At 37.3% G+C, this 16,807-nt stretch overlaps 1 protein-coding gene across 7 annotated transcripts in view; it reads left to right on the top strand.

Annotated features, from left to right (window-relative positions):
- CMSS1 (cms1 ribosomal small subunit homolog) overlaps positions 1 to 16,807 on the top strand; it is a 382,595-nt gene that overhangs the window by 343,868 nt on the left and 21,920 nt on the right. For all 7 annotated transcript variants that reach the window (XM_086675631.1, XM_086675633.1, XM_086675635.1 and 4 more), the window contains one exon: positions 5,852 to 5,940. In XM_086675631.1, the coding sequence (XP_086531757.1) occupies positions 5,852 to 5,940 (89 nt within the window). The remainder of the gene's footprint in view (positions 1 to 5,851; positions 5,941 to 16,807) is intronic.

The following is a 16,807-nucleotide window of genomic DNA, read 5'->3' as shown; positions in this document are numbered from 1 at the left end:
AGAAGGAGGGCTGTGTGGTCAGCCAAGGCTTCCCTGAAAGATCCCAGATGAAGATGGGTTGGAGGATGTTAAGAGAAAGAAAGGAGGATCTGTGAAGGGAAGCCAGTATGAGAAATTTCACAGCACTAAAGGTGGCTTTGATGGGGAAAGAAATTCCCCAGGTAGGGTTACCAGATTTAGCAAATAAAAATACATGGCTCCTCTTTAAATTCAACTTTCAGATAAATGATGAATAATTTTTAATACCATATAGATATTCCCATATAATATTTGGGACATACTTATACTAAAAAAATTATTCAATAATTTTTATATTTTTGTATTTATTGTGGCAACCTTACCCTGGAGACTTTTATTTCTGAAGACTCATCATGGCCTCCCTGGGTTGAATTTATTTCTGAATTCTGCTGCCTTTCTGGCTCTCCTAATCAGGACAGCAGTGACAGGGGTAGCCCAGCAGCAGGATGGGACTCTGGTACCACACACCTGTTGCCTTTGCAGCATAATAATTTTGGGCTTCCTGAAGAAGAAGGTATATTTCCTTTAAACACTTTTTAAATTAAACTTTTTAATTGTGAAATCATCATATTTCCACATGTAATTGTAGGAAACAGTATACAGAGAGATCACATATACCCTTTACCCAGATTCCCCCAATAGTAACAAATTGCAAAGCTATATGTATATGTAAATGGTAATAACAAAGATTTTGAGACTGATTCAGTTGAGATACAGAACATTTCCATCCCCACAAGAATCCTTCTTTTGTTGCTCTCTTGTAACCATACCTAATCCCCCCAACCCTACTCCTTCCTTAACTCCTTGAGACCACTATTCTGTTCTCCATTTCTAGAATTTTGTCATTTCGAGAATGATGTATACATGGAATCACACAGTGTGTAACCTTTGGGGCTTGGCTTTTTTCAGTAAGCATAATTCTCTGGAAATTTATCTTAGGTTTTATGTATTAATAGTTTATTTCTTTTTATTGTTGATTAGTATTCTATAGTATGCATATATCACAGTTTGTCTAACCAGTCACCTATTGAAGGACATCTGGGTTTTTTCTAGTTTGGGGCTATTATAAATAATAAATAAAGTTGCTGTAACATTTCTGGACAATTTGTTGTTTAAACTTAAGTTTTTGTTTCTCTGGGATAAGTGCCCAGGAGTGCAATTGCTGTGTTGTATAGTAGTTGCATGTCTCATGTTTTTGGTTGTTGTTGATAGAGCTCAAGTGGGGGAAGCACAGAGAGAGAGACAGGGGGAGAAGAATCCCAAGCAGGGGGATTCATGGGCTCCATTTCACATGGGAGATGGGGCTCCATTTCACAACTGGGAGATTGTAACCTGAACCAAAATCAAGAGTTGGATACTTAACCAACAGAGAAACCCAGGCCCCTGTATGTTTAAGGAACTGCCAAACTTTTTTCCATTTGCGGAATGAAGTGGCTGTACTATTTTCCATTCCCACTTGCAGTGAATGAAAATCCAGTTTCTCCGCATCCTCATCAGCATTTGGTGTTGACGCTGTTTTTAATGTTAGCCATTGGTAGATTTGTACTGATATTTTGTGGCTTTAATTAGCATTTCTGTAGTGGTTAATGATATGAAACATATCTTCCTGTACTTATTTACTTTTCAGTGAAATGTCTGTTATGTCTTTTGCCATTTCCTAATTCTGTTGCCTAGTTTTTTAGTGTCCAATTTTGAGAATTCTTTATTTTGTCTAGATACTGGTCTGTCCTTTGTTAGACATGTGGTTTGCAAATATTTCTCCCACTCGGTACCCTGTTTTTCTACCCCCTTAACATGGTCTTTGCCAAGCAGACGTTTTCGATTTTGGTAAAGTCTAACTTATTTATTGTCCCTTTTATTGATTGTACTTTCAGTGTCAAAACTAAGAACTTTGCCCTAGATCCTAAAGATTTCTCCTTTTTTTCTAAAGGTTTTATAGTTTTACATTTTACCTTTAAATTTGTGATCCATTTTTGAGGTAAATTTTGTATAAGGTGTAAAACTTAGGTAAGTCTTCATTTTTTTGCCTATGGTTTTTTTCCCCAATTTGTTGGAAAGGTTACTCTTCCTCTCTTGAATTGCTGCTGTTAAAAATCAATTGGGTAGGGGTGCCTGCGTGGCTCAGTCTGTTGAACATCCAACTCTTGATTTCAGAGAGAGAGGGAGAGAGAATTCCAGGTTCTGCTGACAGTGCAGAGTCTGATGGTGGGTTCCATCCCGTGAACCATGAGATCATGGCCTGAGGCAAAATCAAGAGTCAGATGCTTAACTGACTGAGCCACCCAGGCACCTCTATTTAGGTCTTCTTTGATTTCTTCCATTGGTGTTTTGTAGTCTTAAGCATGCATGTCCCGTACATGTTCTGTTAAATTTACACCTAAGTATTTTAAGTTTTTTTCAGCAATTGTAAATGGCATTGTATTTTTAATTTTTGTGTTCATGTTTGTTGCTTAATATATAGAAATAAAATTTTTACATGTTTATCTTTTATTCTACAGCTTAGCTAAACTCACTTATTACTTCTAGCACGGTTTCGGAGTTGGGGGGTAGACTTTTTTTAGATTTCTTGGGATTTTCTATGTAAACAATCATGTCATTTGCAAATGGGGGCAGTTTGATGTCTTCCTTTCTGACGTATATGCCTTTCCTTTCCTTTCTTGCCTTATTGCACTGATGAAAAGTTCTAGCACTATGTTGAATAATTCCGGTCAGAACAGACATCTATGCCTTGTTCCCAATCAGGGAGAAAGCATTCTGCCTTTCATTATTAAGTATAATGTTTACTGTAAGTCTTTTATACATGGTGTTTATCAATTCCTTTTAAATTTGTTGATGTCTTATGGCCTAGAATATGCTGTATCTTAAGCTATGTTCCACAACACTTGAAAAGACTATGTTCTGTTGAGTGGAGTATTGAGTACAAATGTTGATCAGATCCTATTGGTTAATTGTTGTCACTTCATTCTTCTATATTCTTGCTGATTTTATGTTTAGTAATTCACTCAGTTTTTGAAAGAGAACTCTTGAAGTTTGCCACTGAACTGTACTTTTGTCTATTTCTTCTTTCATTTCTATCAGTTTTTCCTTCCTGCGTTTCCTTCCTGCATGTGGTGCATACACATTAAGGATTGCTTTATCTCCTTGATACAGCCACACTTTTATCATTACAGAATGGTAATTTTTCTCTTTCTGTGATAATTTTCTTTACGCTGAAGCCACTCATCTGATATTAATATAGCCACTCTGCTTTCTTTTGATCAGTATTTCTATGTTACATTTTCCCCATCATTTTGCTTTCAACTTGTATATCTTATTACATTTGAGGAAAGTTTCTTGTAAATGGCATATTTTTTAATCTATTTTGTCGATCTCTATCTTTAAATTTGCATTTTTAGGCCATTTACATTTATGTAATTATTGATATGTAAGGATTAAATCTTCCATTTTATTCTGTTTATCTGTTTGCTGTTTTTAGTTTCTCTATTTTCTCTTTCCTTTTTGTTCCTTGAACATTTTCAAAATTCTATTTTTATTTATGTGTTTTTGAGTGTATCCCTTTGTATAGCTTTTTTAGTGGTTGTTAAAACCACTAGGGTGAGTGTGACCTTGTTACCACTTTGCCATATGGAAAGTGCTGACACTTTACCAGGCCTCCTCTAATACCATCCTAGTGGGGAGGGAGAGGTGCACTTCATTACTTCCCAGAGGAAGTGGAATTCAAGGCTCACCATATGGTCTCTTTTGATACTGCAATGGTGGTGGTAGTAATGGAAGGAGGGAACAGGGGTTTGTTACTACCCTTAAGGGATGAAAATCCCTTTGGGGTTTCATTCCCTGCTTGACCATCTCTGATAACACCCTGGTGGAAAGTGGAGGAGGTGTTGGGGTACCTCATTACAGCTTGGCAAGAGTGAAAGTCTAGGCTCCCCACTCAGCCTTTGCTGATGTGGGCGGAGCCAGTTTGGTTTTTTTGTTTGGTTGGTTGGTTTTTTTTGGTGGTGTTTGGAGTCAAATAGTTATTGTCTAAACATTTTCCATCTTACTGTGTTGTCTTTTTTCCTGGTCATTTTGTTAAATAGAACAGATGTTTGGTAAGGCTTTTTTTGTCTGCTCCCATTGGCATTTCCAAGTTGCTGGCTTATTTAGCTCCAAGCCTGAGATAATGAGGCAAAAAGAAAACCCAGAAAACTAACTACTGTGATGTCATTTATACCCCAAAGTCCCAAAGTGCCTTCTTCTCTCTACGTTTAGGCTTTCTATGTTTGTTTTATATATAATGTCCAGGAGTTTTAGCTGTACTTAGCAGGAGGAAGAGGGAAAAATACTACTACTCCTACTATTACTATCTTTCCAGAAGCAGAAGTTCTATAAATGAAGTAGAAGTTCTATAAATGCTATTAATGCCAACGTAATCACTCATTTAGAAGCCCTATTAATCTTCTACCTGCTAATAGTCTATGGGTAGAATCCTTTTTTTCATGCTATACAGCTAATTAGAAATATGTGTCTTCACTTCTCTGTAAAAACAGAACCAATAGGAGATCTATATCTGTATCTTTTTCTATCTATATCTGTCCATATGTAAAATAAGAAATTGACCTGCGCAGTCGTTGAGGCCAGCAAGTCCCAACATCTGTACTCTGAAGTGGCCAGCTGGAACCCAGGTTCCAATCCTGGTCAGAAGGCCTGAGAACTAAGAGAGCTGATGGTGTAGTTCTAGTCTGAAAGCTGACAGGCTCTAGATGCAGAAGGAACTGATACTTCAGTTCAAGTCCAAAGGCAGAAAAAATTACTCAGCAGAAGGTCAGCCTTTTTGTTCTACTCAGGCCTTCATCTAATGAGGCCCACCCACATTAGGGAAGGCAATCTGCTTTATTCAGTCTACCATTCAAAGATTAATCTCATCCCAAAAACCCTCATAGAAACACCCAGAATAATGTTTGACCAAATATCTGGATACCCCATGGCCCAATCAAGTTATCATAGGAAACTAACCACCATAATATGCAAACATTTAAAAGCTTAGGACTACCAGATTGGTTAATTTGAACTTAAATATGAATTATAACCAAGGTTGCTCACAAATTCACATTTTGGCTTGACTTTGAGATACATAGAGAAATTCAAAGAAAGTGAGTAAAACCTTTCAAAGATTCAAAATATGTGTTTAAAGGGAGCAACTGCTAAAATCTGGAATGCAGTATGGCATTGTGGGAAATGAGAAATTTATAGTTGCTGTGTTTCTTCAGTAGAGCTTTATAAACAGGAAAACTGTTAAAACTTACATTTTTCATGAGTCTTAGAGTAAGAATTAATTTTTTCCATTGTCAAAAGATTTAAAATATTCAAAATAAGTATTTCCATTGGTCTATAATCCTTTTGTCACAGTCTCTTAACATTCCCCCAGGGCCATTGCCGAGGTATCTAGAGCTGCTGGTTTTCAGGACAGGCAATATCGCTTGCAGAGAAGACTTTGGACTCAAATAGATCTGGGTGCGTGACCTGGGGCAAATTGCTTTACCCCTCCAAACAGCAACTTTCTTATCTGAATATGACAAGTTTAATATCTGTAAGATCAGTATAAGTGCTCCATAAGTAAACATTTTCAAATCTTAGGCATCTGGATAATCTGCACTTTTGCAGTTTTATAGAAAAGACTGATATCTTGGTGTTTAAATCTCTACATTTTGGATCATTTCCTTGAATTCAGCTTCTTAGAATTATTGAGTCAAGGATAGAAACTTCTAGAAAGGGAGTACCAAGATTGCACTAGCAATGGGAGAGAGAGAGAGAGAGAGATGCTTTTCTAATTGTTAAACTTTATATTTCCTAGAGGCATCAGATGGTGAAGGAAGAGGAGACACAGAAATGATGCAGCAGGAGACAGCTCCAGTTCCTGCCCTGTCAAAGAAAACCAAACAGGTGACCGTACTGTGGGAGAGTCACAACTGTTGGATTCTAGAATCATCTTCTACCCCTCTACAGCATTCCCTGTTCTTTAACATCAGTTAGTGGGGTTTGTGGAAGCCTAGATCTTCTTTGCCTTTGTAAACACCCATGTTTTCATTAATTATAAACCAGCAAGGTCTATTTTTCCCCCTAAATTTTTTTTATAATATAAATATATTTTACAATAATGGTATCTTAGATTCTTGTACCACATGTTTACCAAAAATCCAGTATTACTTTTTTTGGTACAGTTCCTAGGAAAAGACAAATAGCATAAAGACATGCAAGATTACCCTGCACACCAGTGCATGATTACAGTACCATGCCATGCTGCCAGCAGGTCCCAGGGTCTCATGTCTACCTAGCATTATGGTCCATTGTATGAATATTTATCAAGGGATTTCTGCCTTCAATATTACCAAAAGTGGCCTTTGATATATTTTGCTCCCTGGATTTATGACCTTTTATTTCCTTTTTAATCTTCCTATTGGCCACTCACATCCATTTGCAGCTTTTTCACATTATGTGTCTCTCAAACCGGATTGGTAACCATGTGTGATTTTTTCTTAAATTTTTTAATGTTTATTTATTTTTGAGAGAGAGAGACAGAGTGCAAGCAGGAGAGGGGCTGAGAGAGAGAGGAAGACAGAATCTGAAGCAGGCTCCAGGCTCTGAGCTGTCAGCACAGAGCCCAACATGGGGCTCAATCCCACAAACCATGAGATCATGACCTGAGCTGAAGTCAAAACATAACCTACTGAGCCACGCAGGTGCCCCAACTATGTGGGATTTTTAAAGGATTATCTACTATCAAACTAAAATTATCATCTTCTTCACAGTAATGATTTGTGGTCTTATTGTAAGTGGCCCTAAACTCATTCCATGAGAGGGTGACTCTACCCAGTTTGTAACCAGGCTCAGATAATTGTGGGAAGCAGTTTAGCATACTGGTGACCTACCTCCAAGCTGTGAGATATTGAGCAAGTTAAACTCTCTGTGCCTCAGTCTCCTTATTTGTAAAATGATGATAATAAATATATTTTCCTCACAGAGTTGCAGTGGAGATTAAATAACTAATACTTGTTAAGTACTTCAAACAGTGGTTGGCAAAGAGTAAACACCAAAGTGATCATTATTATAGTGAATAACACTTCATCTTTTTTATTTTGTTATTTTTTCTTTGAGGGATGGGAGAATATGGAAAGATATGCATATTTAATATGTAATCATCTTGGTTTTCTCTCCAGCCATTAAATATTTTGCTCCAAGGTCCTATATCAGGTTTTTTTTTTTCTTTTTGCTGTTATTTTATCTTACTTTTTTTAAAATTTTTTTCTTATGTTTATTTATTTTTGAAGGAGTGAGAGACAGAGCGTGAGGGGGGAGGGGTGAGAGAGAGGGAGACACAGAATTCAAAGCAGGCTCTAGGCTCTGAGCTGTCAGTGCAGAGCCCGACATGGGGCTCGAACCTATAAACCACGAGATCATGACCTGAGCCGAAGTCAGAGGCTTAACCAACTGAGCCACCCAGGAGCCCCATTTTATCTTACTTTTTTAATTCAACTATAATTAACATAGAGTGTTATATTAGTTTCATGTGTACAATATAATGATTCAAAAATTCAATGCATTATTCACTGCTCACCATGATAAGTGTACTCGTAATCCCCTTCACCTATTTTACCCATTCCTCCACCCACCTCTCCTTTGGCAATCACCAGTTTGTTCTCTGTAGTTAAGAGTCTGTTTTCTGGTTTGTCTCTTTTTTCCCCTTTGTTCCTTTGTTTTGTTTCTTACATTCTACATATGAGTGAAATCATATGGTATTTTTCTTTCTCTGACTGACTTACTTCACTTAGCATTATACCCTATAGGTTCATTCATGTTGTTACAAATGGTAAGATTTAATTCTTTTTTTGTGGCTGAGTAATATTCGTGTGTGTGTGTGTGTGTGTGTGTGTGTGTGTGTGTGTGTATCACACCTTCTTTTTCCATTCATCTATGGGTGGACACTTGGGTTGCTTCCATATGTTGGCTATTGTACATAATGCAGCAGTGAACATAGTAGTTCATGTATCTTTTTGAATTAGTGTTTTTGTTTTCTTTGGATAAATACCCAGTAGTGGAATTACTAAATCTTATGGTAATTCTGCTTTTAATTTTTGGAGGAACATCCATACTATTTTTCACAGTGGGTGCACCAGCTTACATTCTTACCAACAGTGCAGGAAGAGGGTTCCTTTTTCTTTACATCTTCATCAACACTTGTTACTTCTTGTGTGTTTCATTTTAGTCATTCTGACAGGTGTGAGGTGATATCTCATTATGGTTTTGATTTACATTTTCTTGATGATTAGTGATGTTGAGCATCTTTTCATGTCTCTGTTGACCATCTGTATGTCTACTTTGGAAAAATGCCCTCTGCTCATTTTTACTTGGATTATTTGGGGGTTTTGGTGTAGGATTGTGTAGGTTCTTTACATATTTTGAATATGAACTCTTTTTTTGGTGTATCATTTGCAAACATCTATCATTCAGTAGGTTGTCTTTTTGTTTTGTTGATGATTTCCTTCTCTGTGCAAAAGCTTTTTTATTTTGGTGTAGTCCCAATAGTTTGATTTTGCTTTTGTTTCCCTAGCCAAAGAAGACATATGTAGAAACATGTTTCTATAGCTGATGTCAAAGAGATTCTGCCTTTTTTTTCTTTCCCTCTAGGAATTTTGTGCTTTCAAGTCTTACATTTAAGTCTTTTATCCATTTTGAGTTTATTTTTGTGGAGTATAAATAAGTGGTCCATTGGAGTAAAGAAGTGGTCCAATATTATTCTTTTTCATGTGTATCGCTAATTACATAGCTGTCCAGTTTTCCCAACACCATTTGTTAAGGAGACTATCATTTTCACATTGTATATTCTTGCCTCCTTTGTTGTAGATTAATTGGATAAAAGCATAGGTTTTTTCTGGGCTCTCTATTCTGTTCCATTGATCTATGTGTCTGTTTTTGTGCCAGTACCATCCTCTTTTGATTACCATAACTGCGTAGTGTATCTTGAGATCTGAGATTGCAATACTCCCCATTTTTTTCTTCTTTTTCAAGATTGCTATGGGTATTCAGGGTCTTTTGTGGTACCACACAAATTTTAGGATTATTTGTTCTAGTTTTGTGGAAAATGTTGTTGATATTTTCATAGGGATTGCATTAAATCTGTAGATTGCTTGGGGAAATTAATGGAAATTTTAACAATATTGGTTCTCCCATTCCATGAATATGGAATATCTTACCACTTGTTTGTGTCATCTTCAATTCCTTTGATCAGTGTTTCATAGTTTTCAGAGGACAAGTCTTTCACCTTCCTGGTTAAGTTTATTCCTGGGTGTTTTATTATTTTTGGTGCAATTATAAATGGGATTGTTTTCTTAATTTCTCTTTCTGCTTCTTTATTATTAGTGTATAGAAATGCAAAAAAAATATTATTTATATTAATTTTGTATCCTGTGACTTTTGATGGAGTCTTCAAGATTTTCTGTATATAGTATCATGATATCTGCAAATAGTGAAAGTTTCCTTACCAATTTGAATGCCTTTTATTTATTTTTCCTTGTCCAATTGCTGTGGCTAGGACTTCCAGTACTATGTTGAATAGAATTGGTGAGAGTGAACATCCTTGTCTTGTTCCTGGTCTTAGAGGAAAAGTTCCCAGTTTTTCATGATTGAGTATAATGTTAGATGTGGGCTTTTCATATTTGGGCTTTATTATGTAGAGAGGTATGTTCCCTCTAAACCCACTTTGTTGAGAGTTTTTATCATGAATGGATGTTGTACTTTGTCAAACACTTTTTATGCATCCACTGAAATGATCATATGCTTTTTATCTTTCTCTTGTTGATGTAATATATCACATTGATTGACTTGATAATATTCAACCACCCTTGCATTCCAGGAATAAATCCCACTTGATTGTGGTGATTTTTTTTGATGTACTGTTGGATTTGGTTTGCTAATATTTTGTTCAGGATTCTTGTATTGATGTTCATCAGAGATATTGGCCTACGTGTAGTATCTTTATCTGGTTTTGGTATGTGCGTAATGCTGGACTCATAGAATGAATTTGGAAGCATTCCTTCCTCTTCTAGTTTTTGGAATAGTTTGAGAAGAAAAGGTATTAAATGTTTGATAGAATTCACCTGTGAAGTTGTCTGGTCCAAGACTTTTGTTTGTTGGGAATTTTTCTATTACTGATTTAATTTCATTGCTGTTCAGTCTGTTCAAATTTTCCATTTCTTCCTGATTTACTTTTGGGAAATTATATGTTTCTAGGAATTTATCCATTTCTTCTGCATTGTCCCAGTTGTTGGCATAGAATTTTTGGTAATATTCTCTTATGATCCTTTGTATTTCTCTGGTGTCTGTTGTTATTTCACCTCTTATTTCTGACTTGATTTGTGTCTTCTCATTTTTGATGAGTCTGAGTAATGGTTTATCAGTTTTGTTGATCTTTTCAAATAACTAGCCTCGGGTTCATTGATCCATTCTGCTGTTTTTTTAGTCTTTATTTCGTTTATTTTTGACCTAGTCTTTATAATGTATTTTCTTCTATTGGCTTTGGGCTTTGTTTGTTCTTTTTCTAACTTCTTTAGGTCTAAGGTTAGGTTGTTTATTTGAGATTTTTCTTGCTTCTTGATGTAGGCTTGTATTGCTATAAACTTCCCTCCTCAGTGCTTTGCTCCATCCCAAAGATTTTGGATGGTTGTGTTTTCACTTTCATTTGTCTCCCTGTATTTTTTTTTTTTTTTACTTCCTCTTTGATTTCTTGGTTGACTCATTCATTGTTTAGTAGCATGTTATATAACCTTCATGTATTTGTGGGTTTTTTCCACATTTTTTCTTGCGATTAATTTCTAGTTTCATACCATTTTAATCAGAAAAGATGCATAATATGATTTTAATCTTTCTTTGGCATTTTCTGCATTCATTGCGCTGATGTGGCTGCTATCTGGGTGTAGCCATGGGACAAAGTGAGCTTAGGATCCTCCTACTCTGCCATCTTCCCAGACTCTCCCCTCAGGTTTAGTTTTAACTATTCCTTCAGAGGCCTACGGGCTAACATCCTTAGCCTTTTCATTTATTTCACCAAGGTGAAGTTTAATTTTACCTTGGCTTATCCCATTGACCACACCATATTCATGCTTCTTTGACCTTTGCCTCTGTAGTGCCTACCTACAGAACTTGTTTCCAAATATCTTTCTTTAGACTCCATTGACTTTCTTTTTCCTTTCTTTCTTGATTTTCTTCTTGCTTGTTTCTCACTTTTTCAGGACTCAGTGCAGAAAGACTAAATTTTCCCAAGCCTCTACCTTTACTTCTTTTTATTGTCTTTTTATCCACTTTACTAAATTTCCACCTTTTATTTTAGCTCCTTCTTCCTTGACTCTTCTTTTCCCACAACTATTAAGTTAGGTAAATGGCAGAGAATCATAGGAAGAACAAGGAAAAATGGGAGAGGAGAAAGTGAAATACATTCTCCATTTCTGTGAGCATTCATCTATCTTTTGTCAACCTAGGTTTTAACAATAATAAAGATCACTTATTGAGCACTCACTATAGGCACTGTGCAAGATACCATGACTCAGATGATACTGTAAAGTAAGGGGTACCCTGTGCCCTATGAGATAGGGGGTACCCCATTTTACAAATTACCTGCGACTCACAGAGATGGGTTCTGGGAGTCATGCCCCACTTGTCTGGCTGTGAGCCAGGTGCTGAGGATGCTGCTGCTACCATCGCCCTTTTCACCTGTCCTTTCTCTTTCAATTTAGGAAAATCAGATTTACCATGTCCTCATATGCTTTCTTGGCCACATGCCATTGCTATTTTCTGCCAAGAAAAAAGAATTATGAAAGTTTAAGATTGTACTGCCCATTTTAACCACCTTTCTCTTGCTCTAATTTCTTTCACTACCAAATTACTTTAAAGAATCCAAGTCTTAGACTGACAGAATGCCCTATCCCCTTTCTCTATGTCTATCCTCATTTCTCTGGCCAGAGAACTCACAGGGAAATCTTCTTGTGCCCTCTGCCTCATATGAGTGCTCTTCATCTAGCTCCTGGTTCCCCCACCAAGCTGTATACCTCCAGGACAGAGTTTAACTGTGCATCTCCACAGCACCTAGCACAGAACCTCACCCAAAATTGACACTCATTATTTGTGAAATGAAAGAAAAGATGCCTATACCAAGATCCTAGTTTTCTCACCACTCTTCCAATCTCAGCTCATTGTGTCTCTACTTGTGAGCCATCTGCTGTCTGCAGAAGTAGGTGACCCAATGTCCCTCTTCCAGCCCCTTCCTTGAAAGACTCTCCCACTTCGACATTCAGAGCTGGGATCCCTCCTCTGCCACCCCTGACTGCCCAAACAGTCCCTCTGGCTCCTCTCTGGGTTCCCCATCCTCTCTCTCCAGCTACTCTTCTCCCTCTGGAAATCATCACACTATCACAAGGATGACCTTCTTATGGATAGGCTGTCCTTTCTTGAATCCTTCTATAGTTGCTTCTGTGCATAGGGCTTAAGTCTCCAATCAGTTTATAAGCACCTTGGGGGCCAAGGTTTCTTTTGTGTTCACTGTAGTACCTATCACAGTGCTAGGCACTGGACTCATTTGGCAGTTGTAACAGAGTATTTGTTTTTTAATAGTAATTATTACATTCCTCCCCTGGGTCAAAACAAAAGAAAAAATAAATTCTTTTGTGCTATGTTTAAGTTTTGAATTTTTTTTCAAATTTGCTTAGTTGCTTTACTGTTCTTTAGGCTTTTTTTATACTTGTATAGAAACTTCCTGGCATTATGCTGCCAGCTGTAATATACATTTAGGCTTAAATATCACCAGGTAAGAGTGTCTGTTGAGTTAGATCATGTTCCCTCCTTTGCCATCCCTGGGCCTCACATTCCTCTTACTGAGTCCATGCCTCCCATCTGTCCAGTATTTCCAGCAGTAGATTTATAACTTTATAAAAGTTTTTTACCCATGCAACTACATCATCTCTAGCAACCATTTCACATCTAAATAATCATCCTTGGCCTCCTTAATAATGTTAGTATAAAGATTTGCCAACACTTCTTTTTTTCCAGATATTGCTTCCAAAAAAATGATGAATTTCCTTACTTCTAGAGATTGCATCATCCTCTTCCCTCCTCAACATCAGTCACTTCAGAGCCAACCCTAGTGACTTTGTAATTATGGTTCCCAGAATATAATTCCTTATGAGGGGTTTTGTGACTTTTCATAGATGCCTCCATGATGTCAGCCGCCATGGTTCCATAACCCATCCTCTCTCCCTCAAAAACCACATTTTTTTTTAACAGTAGCCTAATCTGTTTATCTCCTCAGATCATAAAGGACTCCTCAGTAAGAGTACTTATCCCTTTCCCTCTCTATTCATCTTTCTCACTGTTGTATTTTCTTAATATTTACTTACTTGAGCATTGATAATTTCATATCTCTCCCACTCTTCATCTTCAAGATTATTCTTGACTATTTTAAAAGAGGACTATGTCCTATCCACCCAATGATTTACCTTCTTCCTTGCAACTGTCTCAATTCTTTTCCTCTTTGTATTAATCTACTATTGCCTAACAAATTACCACAGAAGTTAATAGCTTAAAACAGAAAAATAAATTATATCAGAGTTTCTGATATCCCACAGGCATGGCTTAGCTCAGTCTCTCTGGCTATCCATCTCTTATGAGGTGCCAGTCAAATTGCGGGCTGGAGTTGAAGGGCTTGACCTCCTTATTGGTAAGCCTCAATTCCTGACCATGTGAGCCCCTGCACAGGGCTACCGCAGAACATTGCCACTGGCTTCCCTCAGGCTAAGTGACCCAAGCAGAAGCAAGCAAGAGCACTCAACACAGAAACCAGTCTTTTTTATGTTATATTTGATCTCAGAGCTGACCTCTAATCCTTTCTACCTTATTCTGTTAGAATCAAGTCAGTAATTCAAAAAGTGGGAATGAAGACCTGGAGATAGTGATCACCAGTAGCTCTCCTGGAATCTACCCTCTGGCCTCAGTGATTTATATCCCTCCCATATGCAGAATGTATTCACTCCTCACAAAGAAAGCAAAAGTCCTCTCCCTTTACAGCTTAAGCTCAGTGCCTAGAATTTCATTGTCTAAATCAGGTGCAGGGGTATTTAAGGGTCCTTGGGTTTAGTTCCCTAAATAAGGCTTCTTAAGAACATTTCTTCTCAACCTATTAAACTAAGGAAATACAGGCATAGAATAACCTTTATAGGCATTTCTATTCAAGTAGTTGATACAAGGGGTCATTGGTCCAGAGCACTTGAAAATGTTGGGAGTTTCTTTATTAAGTTTTAAGGCCCAGGTTCCTTAGGTTCTTCCATGGTTCTCAGCTCTGCTTTTGGGTATCTTTGTGTTGCCCTCTGAGTCATCCTTCCACCTTTTCTTTTAAAATGAAAGCTAGCATAGATTTGCAATGGAAAAGCTCTTTCGGCCTTTTTGAGAGTGGAATTCTGAGGGTTCAAAGACCTCGCCTCATTTTATTCTGTCTCTCAGCTTCTCAACTCAAACTACACTTATTTCTGAATATATAACTCCTTTAAGAATTTTCTGGGTCTTCTGTGGTTCTTCTTGGGTTTACTTGATTGGGCAGAAGTCACACCCACAAATCTTTTCAAGATAAACTTTTCTCAATCTTGGGCCCCTGTTGAGAGAATTGAGGGACAGTAACTCTTAAGCTTCCTAGAGGCATGTTTGAGATGATCTGTGAGATACATCTTTGATTTCTTTAAAGAGATCTTACGAGACTGAATAGTACTCTGAGGTGCCACCTTTGTTCTTTTTTTTTTTTTTTTTTTAAATATATGAAATTTATTGTCAAATTGGTTTGGTACCACCTTTGTTCTTTCTGAGGTCTTAACAAATGGATTTGCACTCCTATACCTTGACTTCTTTGATAGTCCTTTCAATTTAATTTCTTCCTTCAAATTTTACTGTAAGCCACAAGAAGAAATTAGGTGACACATTCAATGCTATTTGGATCTCCTTTGCTGGATTACCCATAGTATTGGACACATTTTCTATTTTCCACATAGCTGCAGACAACACTACTTTGTACCACTAAACTTTGTACGACTACATAACAAAAATACCCTTCCCTCCAGTTTCCAATAAGATTTTTCTCCCTATCTATCTATCTATCTATCTATCTATCTATTTATAAGTAGGCTCCACACTGAGCATGGAGCCCAACACAGGGCTCAGACTCACAACTCTGAGTTCAAGACCCGAGCTGAGATCAAGAGATGCACCCTTAACTGACTGAGCCACCTAAGTGGCCCAGATTTTCCTTACTTTCTGCAGGCCTACACCCTCAGTGTCCTCAAAGTCCAAATTTGACAGGCAATGTGTTCGGAAACACTATTCATCCATTCAGTCACCTGAGTTTTGACACATTTCAAAGTAATTAACAAAATCAGTACACTCCTCCCAGACACTTCAGCATGCATATCATTAACTGAAGTTCAGTATTGAAAGATCTTCTTTTTTTTCTTTCAAGGTAAAGTTAACATACAGTAAAATGCAAATGTCAAAGGTATCATTCACAGAGTTTTGACAAATTCATACAATTTTGTAACAAAACCCCCTACAGATTATCATCACCTCAAAATCCTCCCACACCACCTCCATATCACTATTCCACAGTCCATGCCCCAGGACCAATCACTGTTCGGATGTCATGTAAGTGAAATCATATAGCATATGCTCTTTTGGTCAAAGCTTCTTTTATTTGGTACAGTGTTTTTTAGATTCATCCATGCTGATGCATGGTGTTTCATTTTTCTTATTGCTGAGTACATTAGTCTCCTAGGGCTGCCATAGCAAAATACCACAGACTGGGTGACTTAAACAACAGAAATTTATTTCTCACAGCTCTGAAGCCTGGAAACCCAAGATCAAAGTGTCAACAGGTTTGGATTCTCCTGAGGCCCCTCTCCTTGGCTTGCAGATGATCACCTTCTCACTGTGTCCTCACATGCTCTTTCCTCTGTGAGTGTCTCTTCCTCCTCATATAAAGACACCAGTCCTACTGGATTAGGATCCTACTCTTAGGACCTCCTTTAACTTTATTACCTCTTTAAAGTGAATGTCTCCAAATACAGTCACATTGGGTATTAGGGCTTCAAAATTTGAATGGGAGGGAGGTGGGTAAAATTTATTTCATAACATTTTATAATATTAAATCATATGAATACCCCACAGTTTATTTTTCCTTTTTTTTTTTTAATGTTTATTGATTTTTGAGAGAGAGAGAGCACAAGGAGGGGAGGGGCAGAAAGACAGAGAGAGACACAGAATCTAAAGCAGGCTCTGAGCTGTCAGCACAGAGCCAGACACAGGGCTCAAATCCACAAACTGTGAGATCATGACCTGAGCTGAAGTCAGATGCTTAACCAACTGAGCCACCCAGGCACCTCTATTTTTCTATTGATGGATACCTGGGGCTACTTCCTATTTGGGACTATTATGAATAAATCTGCCACAAACATTCATATACAAGTCTTTTTCTGAATGTATATTTTTATTTCTCTTAAGTAAATACATAGGAGTAGAATTGCTGAATCGTGTTTAGTTTTCTAAAAACCGACCGACTTTTTTTCCAAAACCAATGTATCATTTTTGTATTCCCACCATCCTATATATTTGGAATTATCACTATTTTAATTTTGGACATTTTGATGGGTGTGTACCAAATTACTTTGACCAAACCCAAAAGAAACTAAAACAGCAGTTCTAAATTTGGTTTTAATTTTTACAGTGAACG

The sequence above is a fragment of the Puma concolor genome, chromosome C2, assembly GCF_028749965.1.
Source record: "Puma concolor isolate L17-30 chromosome C2, mPumCon1.1.hap2, whole genome shotgun sequence".
NCBI lineage: Eukaryota > Metazoa > Chordata > Mammalia > Carnivora > Felidae > Puma > Puma concolor.
Note: the sequence above shows the minus strand (reverse complement) of the source record. Positions and strands in the feature narration are given on the sequence as shown.